Source organism: Solanum verrucosum, unplaced genomic scaffold, assembly GCF_900185275.1.
Source record: "Solanum verrucosum unplaced genomic scaffold, falcon-dt-bn FXZP01000285.1, whole genome shotgun sequence".
In the NCBI taxonomy this organism is placed as follows: domain Eukaryota; kingdom Viridiplantae; phylum Streptophyta; class Magnoliopsida; order Solanales; family Solanaceae; genus Solanum; species Solanum verrucosum.
In genome coordinates, this window is record NW_026019934.1 from 533 (window position 1) to 17,815 (window position 17,283).

The 17,283-nt window shown below is 34.0% G+C and overlaps 3 protein-coding genes and 1 pseudogene across 3 annotated transcripts; 3 read left to right on the plus strand and 1 right to left on the minus strand.

Annotated features, from left to right (window-relative positions):
• The first annotated feature begins 210 nt into the window (after positions 1 to 210).
• Positions 211 to 14,199, plus strand: LOC125834953 (zeatin O-glucosyltransferase-like; annotated as a pseudogene).
• LOC125834942 (zeatin O-glucosyltransferase-like) lies at positions 6,573 to 8,728 on the plus strand. The gene is made up of 2 exons (XM_049514090.1): positions 6,573 to 7,125; positions 7,854 to 8,728. Exons 1-2 carry the CDS (start codon positions 6,573 to 6,575, stop codon positions 8,726 to 8,728), a joined length of 1,428 nt encoding a protein of 475 aa, XP_049370047.1.
• A 1,032-nt stretch (positions 14,200 to 15,231) lies between the features above and the next one.
• Positions 15,232 to 15,871, plus strand: LOC125833764 (zeatin O-glucosyltransferase-like). The gene is made up of 2 exons (XM_049512952.1): positions 15,232 to 15,595; positions 15,690 to 15,871. Exons 1-2 carry the CDS (start codon positions 15,232 to 15,234, stop codon positions 15,869 to 15,871), a joined length of 546 nt encoding a protein of 181 aa, XP_049368909.1.
• Positions 15,872 to 16,071: 200 nt separating this feature from the next.
• LOC125833775 (uncharacterized) lies at positions 16,072 to 17,128 on the minus strand. Its single transcript, XM_049512958.1, has 2 exons — positions 16,853 to 17,128; positions 16,072 to 16,668 (listed from the first exon to the last, which is right to left on the minus strand). Exons 1-2 carry the CDS (start codon positions 17,126 to 17,128, stop codon positions 16,072 to 16,074), a joined length of 873 nt encoding a protein of 290 aa, XP_049368915.1.
• Positions 17,129 to 17,283: the final 155 nt, after the last annotated feature.

Consider the following 17,283-nt stretch of genomic DNA (forward strand, 5'->3'; position numbering starts at 1 on the left):
AGCAATATGTCAAATAAGAGAAGTTAAAAAATTTCAATATCTTTTTAACAATTAAGCTTTCTAGCAGCTGGCCAGATAATTCTAGTTGTTGGATTCATGCATTAGACATAATCCTTATAAGATCATCTATGTTTTTCTCCTACATATAACTCAAGGCACTTCAGAAACGGCAGACACTCATCAAACTACAAAATTTCTAAGCATTTCCCAATGGCCGAGAACTACCCCATAAAAAGCGATGGAAAAAAGGGTGTTCACGATGCACAAGTGGCAGTGGTTATGGTGCCACTTTCAGCACAAGGCCATCTCAACCAGCTTCTCCACCTCTCGAGGCTCATCACCTCATATAATATCCCAGTCCATTATGTTGGAGCAACCACTCATATTCGCCAGGCTAAGTTCGTGTCCATGGTTTCGATCCTGTCACAGCTAAAAACCTATATTTTCATGAATTCCCTACACCACCTTTTGAAAAATCCCCCTCCAAATCCTAATGCTTCAAATAAATTTCCTAACCAATTAATCCCTTCATTTTATGCAACAATCCATCTCCGTGAGCCAGTGTGCTCTCTTGTAAGCCAACTTAGGCGCCAATCATCGGAGAGTGATTGTTATTTATGATTCTATGATGACTTGGGTAGTAGAGGATGTGCCAGCAATTCCAAATGCTGAGTGCTACTGTTTTAATAGTATCTCAGCTTTCCATACGTTTTCATGCATCTGGGAATCCAGAGGAAAACCTTTACAAGCTGGAACTGAAATATTTGAGGGCATTTCATCAAACAAAAACTGTGCTACCCCAGAGTTATGGGAATTATGGAGGAAACAAGAAGCCCTAATGAGGAAAGTTAGCTCCGGAGAACTTTACAATTCATCTAGAGTAACAGAAGGTTTATACCTTGATTTAGTAGCCAAAGAAAATGATGGACTAAACCAATGGGCTCTTGGTCCATTCAATCCGTTGTTGTCTGAGCAGAACAAAAACTCAAATAAACACCATCAAACCCTGTATTGGCTTGACAAACAAGAAACAAACTCGGTAATATATGTGTCTTTTGGAACAACTACTTCCTTGTCGAATGAAGAAATCGAAGAACTCGCTGTTGGATTAGAGAAAAGTATGCAAAAGTTCATTTGGGTCCTCAGAGATGCTGACAAAGGAGATGTGTTTGCAGGTGAAGAAAGGAGAGCTCAATTGCCTGATGGTTATGAAGAGACGCTAAAAGGAAGAGGAATTATTGTAAGAGATTGGGCGCCTCAGTTGGAAATTTTGGCACATCCTTCCACAGGTGGTTTTATGAGTCATTGCGGATGGAATTCGTGCATGGAAAGCATTTCTATGGGAGTTCCTATAGCAGCTTGGCCAATGCATTCAGATCAACCAAGGAATTCTCAGTTAGTAACTAAGTTCCTAAAAATCGGCCTAATTGTGAGGCATTGGGCATGTCGAGATGAATTGGTTACATCAGAAATAGTTGAAAATGCTGTAAGAACTTTGATGGCTTCACCTAAGGGAGATGAAAATGAGGAAGAGAGCATCAGAATTAAGTAATGTTGTCAAACAATCAGTGGTGGATGGGGGTGTTAACCGTGAGGAGATGGATTCTTTATCACTCACATTACTCGATAAGTTTCCCATCTAGATTAATTTCATCAATGGTCCATCCGAACTAAGCATTTATTGCATGAAAGTGTGGCTTTGAATGAAGTCAGTTATGAAAAATTGGTAATTCAATCATATTTAGAGGACACTAATGTATTTTTCTTTATATTTTACTTTCTTCATTTTGTCTATGTTCCACCAAAACCATAGCTTATACTTCAACAACCATCTTTCTCTCTCTCTCTCTCTCTCTCTGTTTCTCTCTTTGTTGTAGGGTGGCGTCCGGTTGAGTGAGGACTAAAATATGTGAATATTAGTTATCCGTGAAACACATAATTTTTACTTGTATTTTTCCTTTACTAAAAATTTAAAGAGTTTTTTAGCAGGATAACAAACTACAACAACATTGCCGACCACTAGTTAGGCCAATATCCCTGTGAATCAAATATGTGAGAAATGAGGCATTCCTCTGTTCTCCTTAACATTAACTTCATGGATCTAAAATATACGTATACTGTAATATCTAGTAACAGTTACTCCTAGTTTCATTTCTCTACGAGGTCCAACTTGATATATTCTATTGTGAATCAAGTCGACTTTGTACGGGCTTATGTGTTAGAAGTAGCGAATGAGGCTGATTTGGATGGGATAATTGGGCCGCGTAAATATTAGAGAGTTTTATTTGGGATTCAGGCCCAATTATCAATTGGTTAAATAGGAATAGGGGTTAGACAGAAAGGTTATGCGTATTATGAAGAAACTGTCTTTTCCTCTCATCTTCTTTCTAGAGTCTTAACTTCTCATCCTCATTCTTATCTCTATCTTTAGTTACTTGTTATTTCAGTACTTCTCTTTGTAATTCAAGTGTTGTTATTATAATTTGGTTATCAATGGATATAAGGTTTATGTATCTGTATTGAGAATTCGGGTTTGTTTCATATTCGTTTTTCTTACTCACCAAAGAGCCCAAGTTCAAATCTTAGCACATTCTTTTGTCTTTTATTGATTTCTCGGTCTTCTATGCGACTAGCCAAGTAGTCATATTCATTCCTATTGACACGAATAGAAACGAAAGAGAAGGAAATGACATTTACAGAAGATGATTCAGGGTTGAATACTTCAATCCCATCAGCTAATCTAAGCAAGAACATGGAACTAAAGGAGGATCTTTATCCAGCAGTGTAAGTTCTACACTATGGTCCTTAATGTGCTCCATATCTATCAAATTTTCCTCGTATACCAAACACATCGAATACAGGATTGAACTGAATCAAACTAATAAATTAACAAGTAACTATGAATGTGGTTTAGAATTTAAGTCTAGAAGGCAGCCATAACATTTTGTACCTGAAAAGCAGCAGGGGAGGGTGCTTGAGCTCGAGTATTAGGAGTTATGGTTGTCCTGCAATCAATTTGGCAAACTGGGAATCAATCTTTTAACTCCCTAAACACCATCTTCTCCTAGACTTCATCCATTTTCACAATTCTATGTCCATTTACTGCATTCTTTATATCAAATCAGGAGCACAAGTACTCATTTTGGTGTTTTTTTTTCTCTCAGTCATTTTGTCAAGCACCTTGAGTGCTTTGTAAAAAATCTTAGCATACAATCTCAACAATTCTTTGCATTCCAACAATTTTTTCAAATTTATCTTTTTGGATAAAAATTTAAACTTGATCCATTCAACTTAACATTCAATTTATTACTACATTTTTAAAATTGTGAGTTCAAAATTTAACATTCACTAAACATCACACATTTTTTCTTTGAAACTTTGCTATGATTTGTCAACACCAACTTTAAATATGTTTTATTAAAATTGTGAACTTGATAAGATTAAACTTTAGATATTTTTAACTAAGTTGTGGTATTAAATTTCCATTTTATTACATTATATATTACTCCCTCCGTCCCTATTTACTTGTCCATATTTCCTTTTTTAGTTGTCCCTATTTAGTTGTCCATTTTGACAAATCAAGAAAGGACAACAAATTTTTTCCTATTATACCCTTATTTACACTTCTTGAAAATTGTAAAAGTGTATGTTTTTTCCCTCCAATTTATTTCACTTAAATTCAAATAAGTGGTTATAATTTTGAAGTGAAAAGTTGTCATAAGGGTAAAATTATAACTTCACTGTGCTAATCATTGTTGCCTTAATCTGTGTGTCATTTCTAAAGTGGACAACTAAAAAGGGACGGAGGGAGTATATGCTATTAGACGGGATTAAGATTTGCAGTTTATGAATTTTAAATTTGTTATGAGCTCATAATTTATCTTAATTATTGCAATTAAGTATTTATATATATTTAATAATCTTTTAATATAAATATAAAATATAAATAAAAATTATTGAATTTGCCTGAATAGTGCCTTGTAGCAATTATATATACCCAAAAATAGTAAAAACAACTTCCAATTGAGGAAATAGATTCCCACCAATTTTCTTGTATTAATAATTTATTATTTATATTTTTGAATTTTTTAAACTTTAAAATAATGTGTGTATTAAGTAAATTTTTTAGGCCATCGCTATATTGACACTTTGACTCAAAAGATATTAAAGGGGAATCGATTTTGAATCATAGATAACTAGCCTTCAAACCAATTGAGTCATCCTAAAGGGTTTTCTCGACATTATTAATCATTTAATTATTCATTAAATTTGTACAACTACTCATATGACTAGTATTGATTTTTTTAAAATGGAATAATTTCCACCTTTAATTTTGAGTCCTTCCCACTTGGACCCTCCATATGTTGATATCTCTTCTGAGGTTTGATATATCAAAAGAGATCTTTTTTGAAATTCGATTAATTTGGATTTGTGGCGTCATAAAATTTCACTTTTAAGATAAAATGTTATTTCTCAAAGGTGATTTCACATTAAGGGTTTGAATTCAAGACATTTAATTAAAGATGAATGAGTACCAATTAACCACGCGAGCGCTAATCCTTGTTGGTTCAAATTATACTCTCTTCATTTTAATTATTTGTTCGGTTTTGACTTGACGCGAGGTAAAGAAATTTCTTGAATCTTCTGATTTTAAATTAAAGATGCGTAGAATGTATCACAATGTTTTTTAATCTTATATAAGTCGTGTATAAAGTTAAATTAACGAGTATTCAGAAAAAAAAGAAGAGAAATTAATTTTTAAACAAACTAAAAAGAAAAGTAGAACAAATAAATTGAAACTCCGAAAGTATTGTGAATACAGAATACCATTGAATAATGTTCCAAACATTTAATTTTGATCACCATGCATGGGCATACCTTCTAGAAAATTAGCATTATATCCAAAAATAGCAAATCACTTCCAATTCAGGAAATAGGTTCCCATAACTATTGGACTTTAATTTCTTGAATATAAATAATTTTATCTTTCGATGATTGGTGTTATTGAATACTCCTATAATTGGTGTTATTGAATACTCTTATAATTTAGTTTTTTTTTTTCGATGTTCGATACTCACATTGAAGCCTGACTAAATTTAAATTGACGTCGAGAAAATGCTCCCTATCAAAGGCAGTCGATTTCGTACCCAAAAAAACTCGAATCTGAGACCTCTGATTAAAAATAAAGAAGTACTTATTACTTTATCAGAGCGACACAAGTACCCTTGTTGGTATAATTTAGTTATTATTCATTAAATTTATCCAACACTCATATATGGCCATATATAGCTAGTTTAATTAATTTCTTGGTCCATCGCTTTATTACTTTGAACTTACATATTTTTATTTTTTTTTAAAATAAAATAATAGTTGAAGTGGAATAATTTCCACGTGGACCCAATAAAGTATTTAGTATAATATAGGAAAAAATAAATCAATTAATTGCCAACTTCAATTTGAAAGTCGAATCCAAGACAGCCGATGTTATCAATTAGAATTTTTTATTTGATTGATGTACTTTGGGACTTGTAAATTTGACACATGTACATTTGACTTATTGTCAATTACATTACACATGCGTGGTTTAAAATATTTGCAACTTATTGGCACAAATATAAAGTTCCTATAAAAAAAAAAAAACACTATTAGAATATGATCTTTCACCAAACAAAAAAAAAGTTACCTTTTCTTCTTTTTCATCATCATCGTGTTTTTAATGAGTTTAAAATTGAACAAACAAAAGGAATTCAATATTTTTATAGACTTTAACGATTTTGGATATGATGATATTAATTCAATTATTGTTAATTAAATATGTTTGCGAAGGAAAGTTTCAATTGAAAGTACTACTCATCAACTTATTCATACAAATTAAGTCGTTAAGATAATCTTGAGATTAAGTAAGATTGGATTAGGAATTAATTAATCTTGAGAAGTCATACTATTAATTTGAAGCATAAAAGCATGCATGCACTTTTTATCTTCTCTTTAAAATTATGTAAAGTTTTAAATGAGATATTCACAAAATACTCTTTTCTAATATATGTGTACTATATATCCTCTCATATGCAATTGTTTCCATCAATTTATCTTTTCTAATATATGTGTACTTTATATCCTCTTATATGCAATTGTTTCCATCAATTTATCCAAAAGTACTTAGATATTTATACCTTTTTTTGTTGAACGGTTATAAGAATAAAACACCAAGAAGCTCTTTTAAACAATCACATAAAAAGCATCAATCAATAGTCATATTACTACTATTAACAACATACTCAATGTAATTTCACGACCATCAATAAAAATAAAGTTATTCTCTCTGTCAAATATTGTTACTACTACAACAACATATCCAATATACATAAGTGATATTGTCTGGGGATGACAGGCTGGCTATATACGCTGACATGATCTTTACTTTTGTGAAGTAAAGAAAAATTGTTTTAGAAGTAGGAGTGCAAAAATTAAATATGACATCAACATTCAACCCTCTCTAGGTCATATTTTTTTATATATATAATACACAAACAATACTAATAAATTATAGTATATAGTATTGCATATTCAATATGGCAACCAAAAATGAAGTTGTTGTTGTTATTGTGCCATTTCCAGCACAGGGTCATCTCAATCAACTTCTTCATTTTTCATCTCTTATTTCATCTTACAAAAATATTCAAGTCCATTATGTTAGTACAAAAATTCATACTAGACAAGCCAAAATTAGAGCTCATGGTTTATTAAACCCTAGTTCTTCTTCCAATAATAATATTATTCATTTTCATGAATTTTCAACACCTTCATTTCCATCACCACCACCAAACCCTAATTCAAATATAAAATTTCCTTCACATCTTCAACCTTCATTCGAATCATCGTATCATCTACGATGCCCTGTGGCTTCACTTCTACGATCTTTATCATCGATTGCACGTCGAGTTGTTGTTGTTCATGATTCTTTAATGGCTTATGTTGTTCAAGATTTCACTTCATTACCAAATGTTGAGTCTTATAACTTTCATAGTGTTTCTGCTTTTACTATCTTTTTGTTCTTATGGGAATCTATGGGAAAACCTTTCCCTATTGAGGCTGAATTACTAGACAATCTACCATCTCTTGAAGGTTAGTTTTCTTTATTATTAATATTTTTGTCAAACACCTAAATGGATCTTATTTGTAAGTTATGTATACTATATGGTGTAAAAAAATACTCACACAATCAGATCACATCGATTATAATTAGGGAATTGCATATTGTTGTATTGTCATGTGTTGTAATCAACATGTGTCGATTTCATCTAAAAACTTTAACTATTAGATGAAGAAGTTGAACAATTAGATTAGAAGTCCTAAGTTCGAGTTTATCGTCATTCATTATGCTTATATAATCCCACGAAAAAAAGAATTAGGCTTCCAAGTGAATAAAAGTGTGTTCTCTCTCCCTACATCTACTTAAATTAAAGACAAGATGGTCCCACAATTCCATACATGTATTGATTTAATAGCGTGCTCTCTCTAACAACTTAAACTTTTAGATGAAATACGCACACACTTCATGAACATATGGTATCAGAGAAGGCAGGGTCCTGAAATCGAACCTCACCGCCAACCATATAAAAAAAAATCCACGTACTTGACCCATGGAAAAAAAAAACAAGCACGCACATGAGGGGTTGTACGTGTTGAGAATATAATTAAATAATAAATATCACGTGCTAGCTCTCTCTAAGATCTTAAACTTTTAGATGAGATGATTACACACTTCAACATGTAAACTAGAATGATGATATGATATTTATTTTGTTACATATATACCATCTCTTATATTTATTTTTCTTGTAATGTTGAAGGTTGTTTCACATCAGAGTTCATGGATTTCATGGCTTCTCAAAGGAAATACTCAAAATCTGATTCTGGAAATATTTACAACACAAGTAGAGTTATAGAAGGAAAATTCATGAATTTACTTGAAAAAGAACCAATCAAAAGAAACAAAACACAATGGGCTATAGGTCCATTCAATCCAATGAAGATTATTACCAACAACTATTTATCAATCGATCATCATCATCATCATCATCGTCACAAATGTTTGTTATGGCTCGATAAACAATCTCCGAAATCCGCCATATTTATTTCATTTGGTACAACAACTTCACTAAACGATGAGCAAATCGAAGAGCTTTGTATAGGTTTAGAAAAAAGTGGTATAAAGTTTATTTGGGCATTAAGAGATGCTGATAAAGGTGATATTTTTTCTGGTGAAATGAGAAAAATTGAACTGCCAAAAGGGTATGAAGAAAGAATTAAAAATAAGGGTATTATAGTAAGAGATTGGGCACCACAATTGGAGATATTAGGACATTTATCAATCGGTGCATTTATGAGTCACTGTGGATGGAATTCGTGCGTGGAAAGTTTATCAATGGGAGTACCTATTATTGCATGGCCCATGCATTCTGATCAACCAAGAAATAGTATTTTAATAACAAAGTTTTTGAAAGTTGGTATAAATATTTTCAATAATTGGGAACGTAGTAGAAATGAAGTGGTGAAATCAAATATTATTGAACATGTAATTGTGACAATAATGTTGAATAATATTGAAGGAAATGAAATTCGTCGGAGAGCGGCGGAGTTAGGGGTGGCTATTCGGAGATCGGTGGTGGAAAGCAGTGTAACGAGGAAGGAATTGGATTCTTTCATTGCTCATATCACTAGATAATAAACACGATTGTTCATCGTCGTCTATTAAATGGTGCATATTCAACTATTCCTCCGTTCCTATTTATATGTTATTTTTACTAAAAAATAGATGTCTCTTAATACTTATCATTTCACATAATCAATACATAAATAATAGTATTCTTCCTATTTTACCCTTGAGAGTTATTAGCCTTGAAAGTATGAATTTAACCAACATAGGAAAACTAAATGATTAATTCATGTTCATTTATCAATTTATTAATCAAAATAAATTAATTTATATTTATTTATTGAAAATTTGACTTTAAAATAACATAAAAAGTATAATGATAAATTTACATAAATTTTTTATGAGAAATCTAAAAGAAAACATACAAATATATAGATTCGACATCTTAAAATCAAGTTAATGCTGGCATGAATTTATGATATAGATTCTCTATTTTCTTTTATATTATACTGACATAGTTTGGACTTTTCCCATTTCTTTTTTTTTTTTTTAATTTTGAAAGTAATTAAATATACTATCAGAGTGTATTGCGGGAGGGATGTCGGCATACTAAAATTTGTCCATGTTTTTAAAGGTTTATTCGAACCGAAATTAGGATTTTAAATTTATAAATTTTTATTTTTAAAAAAATATTGAATGGTTCGCTAGTTTCTTTTTCGGTCTCGTATGAGGAGTAAGAGAGGAGCCCGATCCTGGTGCCCCCTCCCCCGCGACTGTCTGAATTTCACGAGTGAATTGAAAGTAGCATTATTCTATAATAATAATAATAATAATTAATGCATATTTAAAAAATTATCAAATATAAATTAAAATTATTAAACTAAAAGATAACACACTATAAAGGGAGGTGAGTTGTTGAGTGGGGGTGATTTTCTTAATTAACGAGGAACACTTATTTTTGAGATATTCTCTCATCCAATTGATTGACTAGAATTAATATTTTTTTTCACTTAGTTTAAGATAGAGTACTCGTGGTATTAAAGGGGAAAAATAATCGTCCTCCTTGATGTGACACGCTTTGATTTGACATGATGTTTAATTTTTTTTAAAAAAAATTGTGGTTTAAAACAATTCTTAAAATATTGATGTGATCGTAAATCATTATGTTAAAGGAAATGAAAAATTTTAAAGTTAAATTGTTTCTAAGTCTATGCAAAAGGGTGAGTAAGTTGTGATGTCTTAGGAGACTATTTCTCCTCAATCTGTGTTGCCTAGTTCTTATAGGACTCTGTGTTTAGTCTACCTATATATTCATATTGCTGTACATATTTTATGAATTAATATCTCTTACATGGTATTAGAGCCTTTTGTAGTTTAACGACCATTCTTTCTTTCGTTCCAAAAAATAAAAATTCTTTGAATATCAGAAACGACTATTCGAATGGGAGATAATATTGAGAACTCTTCTACCCTGGCAGCTTCAGTTGTTTCAACGAATGCCACGGGAAACTACTATCCTACACCTAATCTCGCTCACCAGTTGCCAGTAAAGCTTACGTCAACAAATTTTTTGCTTTGGAAGACACATTCTTCCAATGATTTGCAGTTGTGGTCTTAACCATTATATTGATGGTAGCGAACCAGCACCACCACGTGTTTTGGATGGTGATAAACCAAATCCTGCATATAAGGTTTGGGTACGTCAAGATCAACTCGTCTTGAGTTGGATAGTCGCTTCAGTTTCAGAAAGTATTCTCCCTCAATTGGTCGGAGCAGAAACAGCTCGTGCAGCTTGGGACAAACTTGTTGCAGCCTATGCTGGTGGATCTAAACCATTGATTCGTGAACTTAAGGCACAATTGCACAACTTGCGCCGTGATAATGCAACTATTGAAAGTTACGTGCAAGGGGCAAAAGTTATTGCTGATAAGTTGGCTGCCTTGCAGCACCCAGTCACTAATGATGATTTAGTCGAGTTTGTTCTTGCCGGATTAGGTTCTGCTTATCGCCCCTTCACAAGGTCGCTTGAATCACGTCACGAAGACATCACCTTTGATGCCCTTTATGGTTTATTGTTGAATGACGAAAAACAATTAAAACGTGAAGATGCCAGTACTGTTATTGCCCCAACAGCACAGTACACACAAAGTTCATTCTCTACACATCGTGGACGCGGCAGGGGGCGTACTAATAGGGGTCGTGGTCGCTCTACTAGCCATGGAAGTTTACAACAATCTCAAAGTCAGCATTATGCCACTGCAACTCATTCGAAAACTTATTCAGGAAATCCACCCCTTTCCACTGATTATTCTGGAATTGTCTACCATAATTGCGAAGGAAAGGGTCATATTGCACGAGTTTGTCCGTCACCTAGGACTATGAATGGAAATCGGGTATCTGGTCGTCCTTCTTCAAATCTAGCAAGTACATCTTCCCAAACAACACAAAATTGGTTGATGGATAGTGGCACCACACATCATCTGACATCTGATCTTAACAACCTTGCTATTCACTCAGAATATCATGGTCCTGAAGAAGTTACTCTAGGTAATGGTTCCAAATTGCCCATCTCGCATATTGGTAAAGGATCTCTATATATTTCTGATAAGTCCTACGTTCTTGATAGCCTTCTTCATGTTCCCACTGCTACCCAAAATTTATTGTCTATTAGTTCTTTTACTAATTCTAACCAAGTCTTAATTGAATTTTTTCCTCACTATTTTTTTATTAAGGATTTGGCAACGAAGGCAGCTCTTCACAAAGGACCGTATGAGGGAGGTCTATACTCCCTTCCGATATGGACATCAATTTCTTCACCATCTTCATATGCTGCTTCACTTGGTGTTTGGCATGCGCGCTTGGCTCATGCGTCTTATCCTATAGTTCGTCGGGCTTTGCCTTCTAGTAAAATTATTTCGTCTAGTTGTGGGTCTTCTAGTTTGTGTCCAATTTGTGCTGTTAGCAAGAGTCATAAAATTCCTTTTGTTGATTCTAGTTTTCAGGCCACAGGCCCTTTAGATTTGATTTGTTCGGATGTTTGGGGTCCAGCACCTGTTATTTCGAATGATGGATACAAATATTATGTTATTTTCTTTGATCATTATAGCAAATACACATGGATCTATTTTCTTAAGTTCAAGTCTGAAGTTCTTTCCGTTTTTATTCAATTTCGAAAAATTGTGGAAAAATACTTTGGTCGTCCGATTAAGAGCTTTCAAGCAGATTAGGGAGGTGAGTTTCAAGCATTAACTTCTTATTTAAGAGACAATTTCAAGCATATTTGAAGTTTATTATATGCACATTTTTAGTGAATTTCTTAACAAATATACAGAGTTCAGACCAAACTTACTAGGTTTTGCCGAACTCATACCTTCCATGTTATCTCCGCCCCTGCGGCAAGAACATGGGGGAAAAGTTGGTAACAATTCAATATTGACTCTTCAGTCTCTTGTAGCACAAAACTCAAACTGAAAATTAAGAAACTGCAGTCTAAATATATAGTATGATATATTTTGAATTGTGAACACACAACACCTTTTTTTTCTACATAAATCCATAGCACAGAGAATTAAGAATATAACCTTTTTGTAACCACTTGTCAGTGGTGTAACAACGACGACAACAACAACAACAGCAACAGCGTACCAAGTGTATTAAGAAAAAAACAAAGAAAACGACTGCATACAGGCTACAGCTCTACATGTTTTCCATACATTTATTAAATTTTTTAGCAGCCCACAAGCAAGTATGAGTTTTCATTGGATTCATGCATTATAAGAGCATCTATGTTTTCATTGGAAGCTGCAGATACTCATAAAACTGCAAAAAAATTCTAAACATTTTCCCAATGGCTGAGAACAACACAACAAAAAGGAATGGCCAAATAAGTGTTCAAGATGCACAAGTGTACTATGTTGGAGCACCTCTCGAGACTAATCACCTCATATAATATCCCAGTGTACTATGTTGGAGCAACCACTCATATTCGCCAGGTCAAGTTATGTGTCCATGGTTTCGACCCTGTTACTACTAAAAACCTACATTTTCATGAATTTCCTACACCACCTTTTGAAAACCCCCCTCCAAATCCAAATGCTTCTCATAAATTTCCTAACCATATGATCCCTTTACTTTATGCAACAATCCATTTCCGTGAGCCAGTGTGCTCTCTTGTAAACCAACTCTTAGGCGCCAATCATCGGAGAGTGATTGTTATTTATGATTCTCTGATGACTTGGGTGTTGGAGGATATACCAGCAATTCCAAATGCCGAGTGCTACCGTTTTAATGGTTTCTCAGCTTTCTATATGTTTTCATCCTATTGGGAAACCAAAGGAAAACCTTTCCAACCCGAAACTGAGATATTTGAGGACATTATATCAAGCGAAAACTGTGCTACCCCAGAGTTATGGGAATTGTGGAATAAACAAGGAGCCCTTGAAGGGAAAATTTGCTCTGGAGAACTTTACAATACATCCAGAGTAATAGAAGGTTCATACCTTGATTTAGTAGCCAAAGAAACTAATGGCTTAAACCTATGGGCTATTGGTCCATTCAATCCGTTGTTGTCTGAGCAGAACAAAGACTCAAACAAACAACATCAAACCTTGTATTGGCTTGATAAACAGGAAACAAATTCGGTAATCTATGTGTCTTTTGGATCAACTACTACCTTGTCTAATAAAGAAATCGAAGAGCTCGCCATCGGGTTAGAGAAAAGCATGCAAAAGTTCATTTGGGTTCTCAGAGATGCTGACAAAGGAGATGTTTTTACAGGTGAAGAAAGGAGAGCTCAGCTGCCAGAAGGATATGAAGAAAGAATAAAAGGAAGAGTATTTATTGAAAGAGATTGGGCACCTCAGTTGGAAATTTTGGCACATCCTTCCACAGGTGGTTTTATGAGTCATTGCGGATGGAATTCGTGCATGGAAAGCATTTCCATGGGAGTTCCTATAGCAGCCTGGCCAATGCATTCAGATCAACCAAGGAATTCGCAGCTGGTAACAAAGGTCCTGAAAACTGGCCTAACTGTGAGGCATTGGGAACATTGGGATGAATTGGTTGCATCAGAAATAGTTGAAAATGCTGTGAGAACTTTGATGGCTTCACCTGAGGGAGATGAGATGAGGAAGAGAGCATCAGAATTAAGCATTGCTGTCAAACAATCAGTCATGGATGGGGAAGGTTACGGTGCAGAGATGAATTCTTTTATCGCACACATTACTCGAGAACTTTCTCATCTGAATTGACCAATTGATAGCTTAAGTGGTTCAACCTATGAGACTTTATCAATGTTCTATCACCATCTGAGTGGGTTCAGTGTCCACCCTACTGGCCCCCTTTTATGCACATCACTGCATGTATGTTTAAGTATAAAAAGCTTTTCTTTATGAGTTCCTTATATTTTCTAGTATAACTGTAAAGGTCCTCCTTTACTAGCAACTAGTTCTTTTGGCCAGTGATATAAAATATTAGAAGCTGTTTGTGTAATCTTTCAAGAACATTTTGCTTGTGACTACTGAGTGATATACTATGTCTTTAATTTTGTGACCTTGTATTTTCCATTCTGCCAGACTTCTCATGTTGGTAGGAGTATCAAATCTTGTTAAGTGTACTTTACATTATTTTCTCAACATTAATACTACTCATATTTTGCATCTAGACAAATAAGGAAGAGCTACGGTAAGCTTTCTTGAGAGATTAGATTCGAAATTGCAATTTGCTCTGTTGCAAAAGGAGTTGTAAAAGAGGGAAAATCAGAAGAGTATGATATAAGGTAGCACTGCTGGTATCTACTTTGATTCGAAGATGTTTATTTCAGATTTAGTGGTAACTGTGGAACATCTTTAATTCCTTAACCAAGTAAGATAGCTAACTATTTTTGAATCTTTTGGTTTCTTAGATGCTAAAATACATGAAATGTAAAACCATAGAGGTGAAACATATGGAATGGTAAATAAGTAACAATGATCGTGTTAGTTTTTTGGTATAAAAAGAAAATATAACTATATAGCAGAATCATGACACATTGCAGCAGCAATGAAGGTGTATGAATTTTGTTTGACATGGTAGTGTTACTTGAAATTATACGTATTTGCTTTTTACAATGATGATGATGAGGATGTAAATTCGACTGAGATCACAATGACAACCGTCTCTTATACTTTTCGTTTCTTCAAATAATATTTTTATGGAGGGTTTGCTTAGCAGCCTTTGCTGATGTTTTTTTCCTCCATCATTTTATATAAAACTCAACTGGTTGCTGTTGGTTTTATTGAGAGAAAACAAAGGAACTGATTGTGACTACTTCAAGAAATATATTATGCAGCAATATGTCAAATAAGAGAAGTTAAACTTTTTCGATATCTTTTTAGCTACAGTACATGTTGTGCATGAGACATAAACAACAAAGCTTTTTAACAGCCGGCCTGGCCTGCTAATACTAGTTGTTGGATTCATGCATTAATCATAATCCTTATAAGATCATCCATGTTTTTCACCTACATATAACTCAAGGCACTCCAGAAACTGCAGATACTCGTCAAATAGCAAAATTTCTAAAACATTTCTCAATGGCTGAGAACTACCCCATGAAAAGCGATGGCAAAAAGGGTGTTCAAGATTCACAAGTGGCTGTGGTTATGGTGCCACTTCCAGCACAAGGCCATCTCAACCAGCTACTCCATCTCTCTAGACTTATCTCCTTGTATAATATCCCAGTACACTATGTTGGAGCAACCACTCATATTCGCCAGGCTAAGTTTCCTGTCCATGGTTTCGACCCTCTCGCAGATAAAAAACTACATTTTCATGAATTCCCTACACTGCTTTTTGAAAATCCTCCTCCAAATCCAAATGCTTCCCATAAATTTCCTAACCAATTAATCCCTTCATTTTATGCAACTACCAATACTCTTAGACGCGAATCATCGGAGAGTGATTGTTATTTTTGATTCTAGGATGACTTGGGTAGTAGAGGATGTGCCAGCAATCCCAAATGCTGAGTGCTACTGTTTTAATAGTATCTCAGCTTTTCATGTGTATTCATTGTTCTGGGAAATGAAAGGAAAGCCTTTCCAAGCTGGAACTCAACTATACGAGGACATCCCCTCACTTGAAAGCTGCTGTACTAAAGAGATATGGGAATTGTGGAGGAAACAAGAATCCCTCATGGGGAAAGTTAGCTCCGGAGAACTTTATTACTCATCTTGAACCAATTGAAGATTCGGGAATTTTATTTATCTTCATAAAATAAAAGTACATCATAAGAAATATGAAAAATCGACAACTTTGCAAGAAAATAAAAGTACTTTTTTTTTTTCTGAATATAAAAACAACATAAGGAAAAACATAACAATAAAAAAACACAAATAAAATAACATAATTATTTTCCCCAATCAAATGATCAAACATTAATTTTGATCTCCAAAGAAGTCTTCAACTTCCAAATGAATAATATCATCAAGGTCACCAAAATTATCATCTTTTAAAGCCAAATTTGCTTCAATATTGTCATCATATTTTTGTGAAGGCCCTGCCTCGGCATCATTTTTATAAGTCAAGTGTGACTCCACCCGAGCATTAGAAGAAGATGCACCATTTTTATTTCCTTTTATTTTCAAGGAATCTTGATAAAGCCTAACAAAATGCTCAGCTGCTCGGCATTCATTCTTCCAATGCCCTTTCATGCCACAACGATGACAATTGCCTCTTGAAGGATTGCTTTGAGAACCCATATTGTTCTCCCTTTTGTGGCGACCACCACCACGACGATTATTATATCGTCCTCTGTCATTGCCACGTCCACACACATTATTTTGGCCTTGATTTTTATTTTGTCTTCTTTCAGACTGGCCATGTGCTTCAACCTCATTTGCTTCCGGTAACGGAGCAGTTCCCGTGGGACAGGCCTCATGATTTTTCAATAAAAGAGTATTATGTTGCTCAGCCACAAGAAGGCATGAGATCAACTCAAAATACTTTTTGAATCCCCTTTCACGGTATTGCTGCTGTAATACCAAATTTGAGGCATGAAAAGTTGTGAGTCTTTTCCAACATGTCCTCATCTTTTATATCTTCCCCACATAATTTTAATTGGGAAGTAATTTTATATACAGTAGAATTATATTCACATATAGTTTTAAAATCTTGTAACCGCAAGTGAATCCATTCATAACGACCCATTGGCAATACCGTTGTCTTAAGGTGGTCATACCTTTCCTTCAAACCAGTCCACAATTCAAGTGGATCTTTCACCATAAGGTATTCAACCTTCAATCCTTCATTCAGATGATGACGAAGGAAAATCATTGCCTTTGCTTTGTCCTGACTCGACGTTGTATTACCGTTGGTAATAGTGGCACCAAGACCTTTAGCGTCAAGGTGAATTTCAACGTTGAGTACCCATGACAAGTAATTATTTCCAGAAATGTCAAGTGCCACGAACTCAAGCTTTGATAAGTTCGACATGATAAAACTATCATAGAAAATAATTAAATTAGACTAAAATAAATAGTGAGTACACAAGTAATTAACAAAACTTTTTTTTTTTCAATGATAATAACATGACACATGTTATTGTATAAAGTAACATCAATTAGTAACTTAATGTGTTAGTATCAAAC

What these genes read in the sequence shown, in the direction of transcription:
- LOC125834942 (XM_049514090.1), top strand. Translation starts at nt 6,573, where the DNA reads ATGGCAACCAAAAATGAAGTTGTTGTTGTTATTGTGCCATTTCCAGCA. An exon ending in CAATCTACCATCTCTTGAAG is followed by an intron (nt 7,126 to 7,853) that starts GTTAGTTTTCTT and finishes GTAATGTTGAAG; the next exon opens with GTTGTTTCACATCAGAGTTC.
- LOC125833764 (XM_049512952.1), top strand. Translation starts at nt 15,232, where the DNA reads ATGGCTGAGAACTACCCCATGAAAAGCGATGGCAAAAAGGGTGTTCAA. An exon ending in TAGACGCGAATCATCGGAGA is followed by an intron (nt 15,596 to 15,689) that starts GTGATTGTTATT and finishes ATAGTATCTCAG; the next exon opens with CTTTTCATGTGTATTCATTG.
- LOC125833775 (XM_049512958.1), bottom strand. Translation starts at nt 17,128, where the DNA reads ATGTCGAACTTATCAAAGCTTGAGTTCGTGGCACTTGACATTTCTGGA. An exon ending in ATGACCACCTTAAGACAACG is followed by an intron (nt 16,669 to 16,852) that starts GTATTGCCAATG and finishes TTGGTATTACAG; the next exon opens with CAGCAATACCGTGAAAGGGG.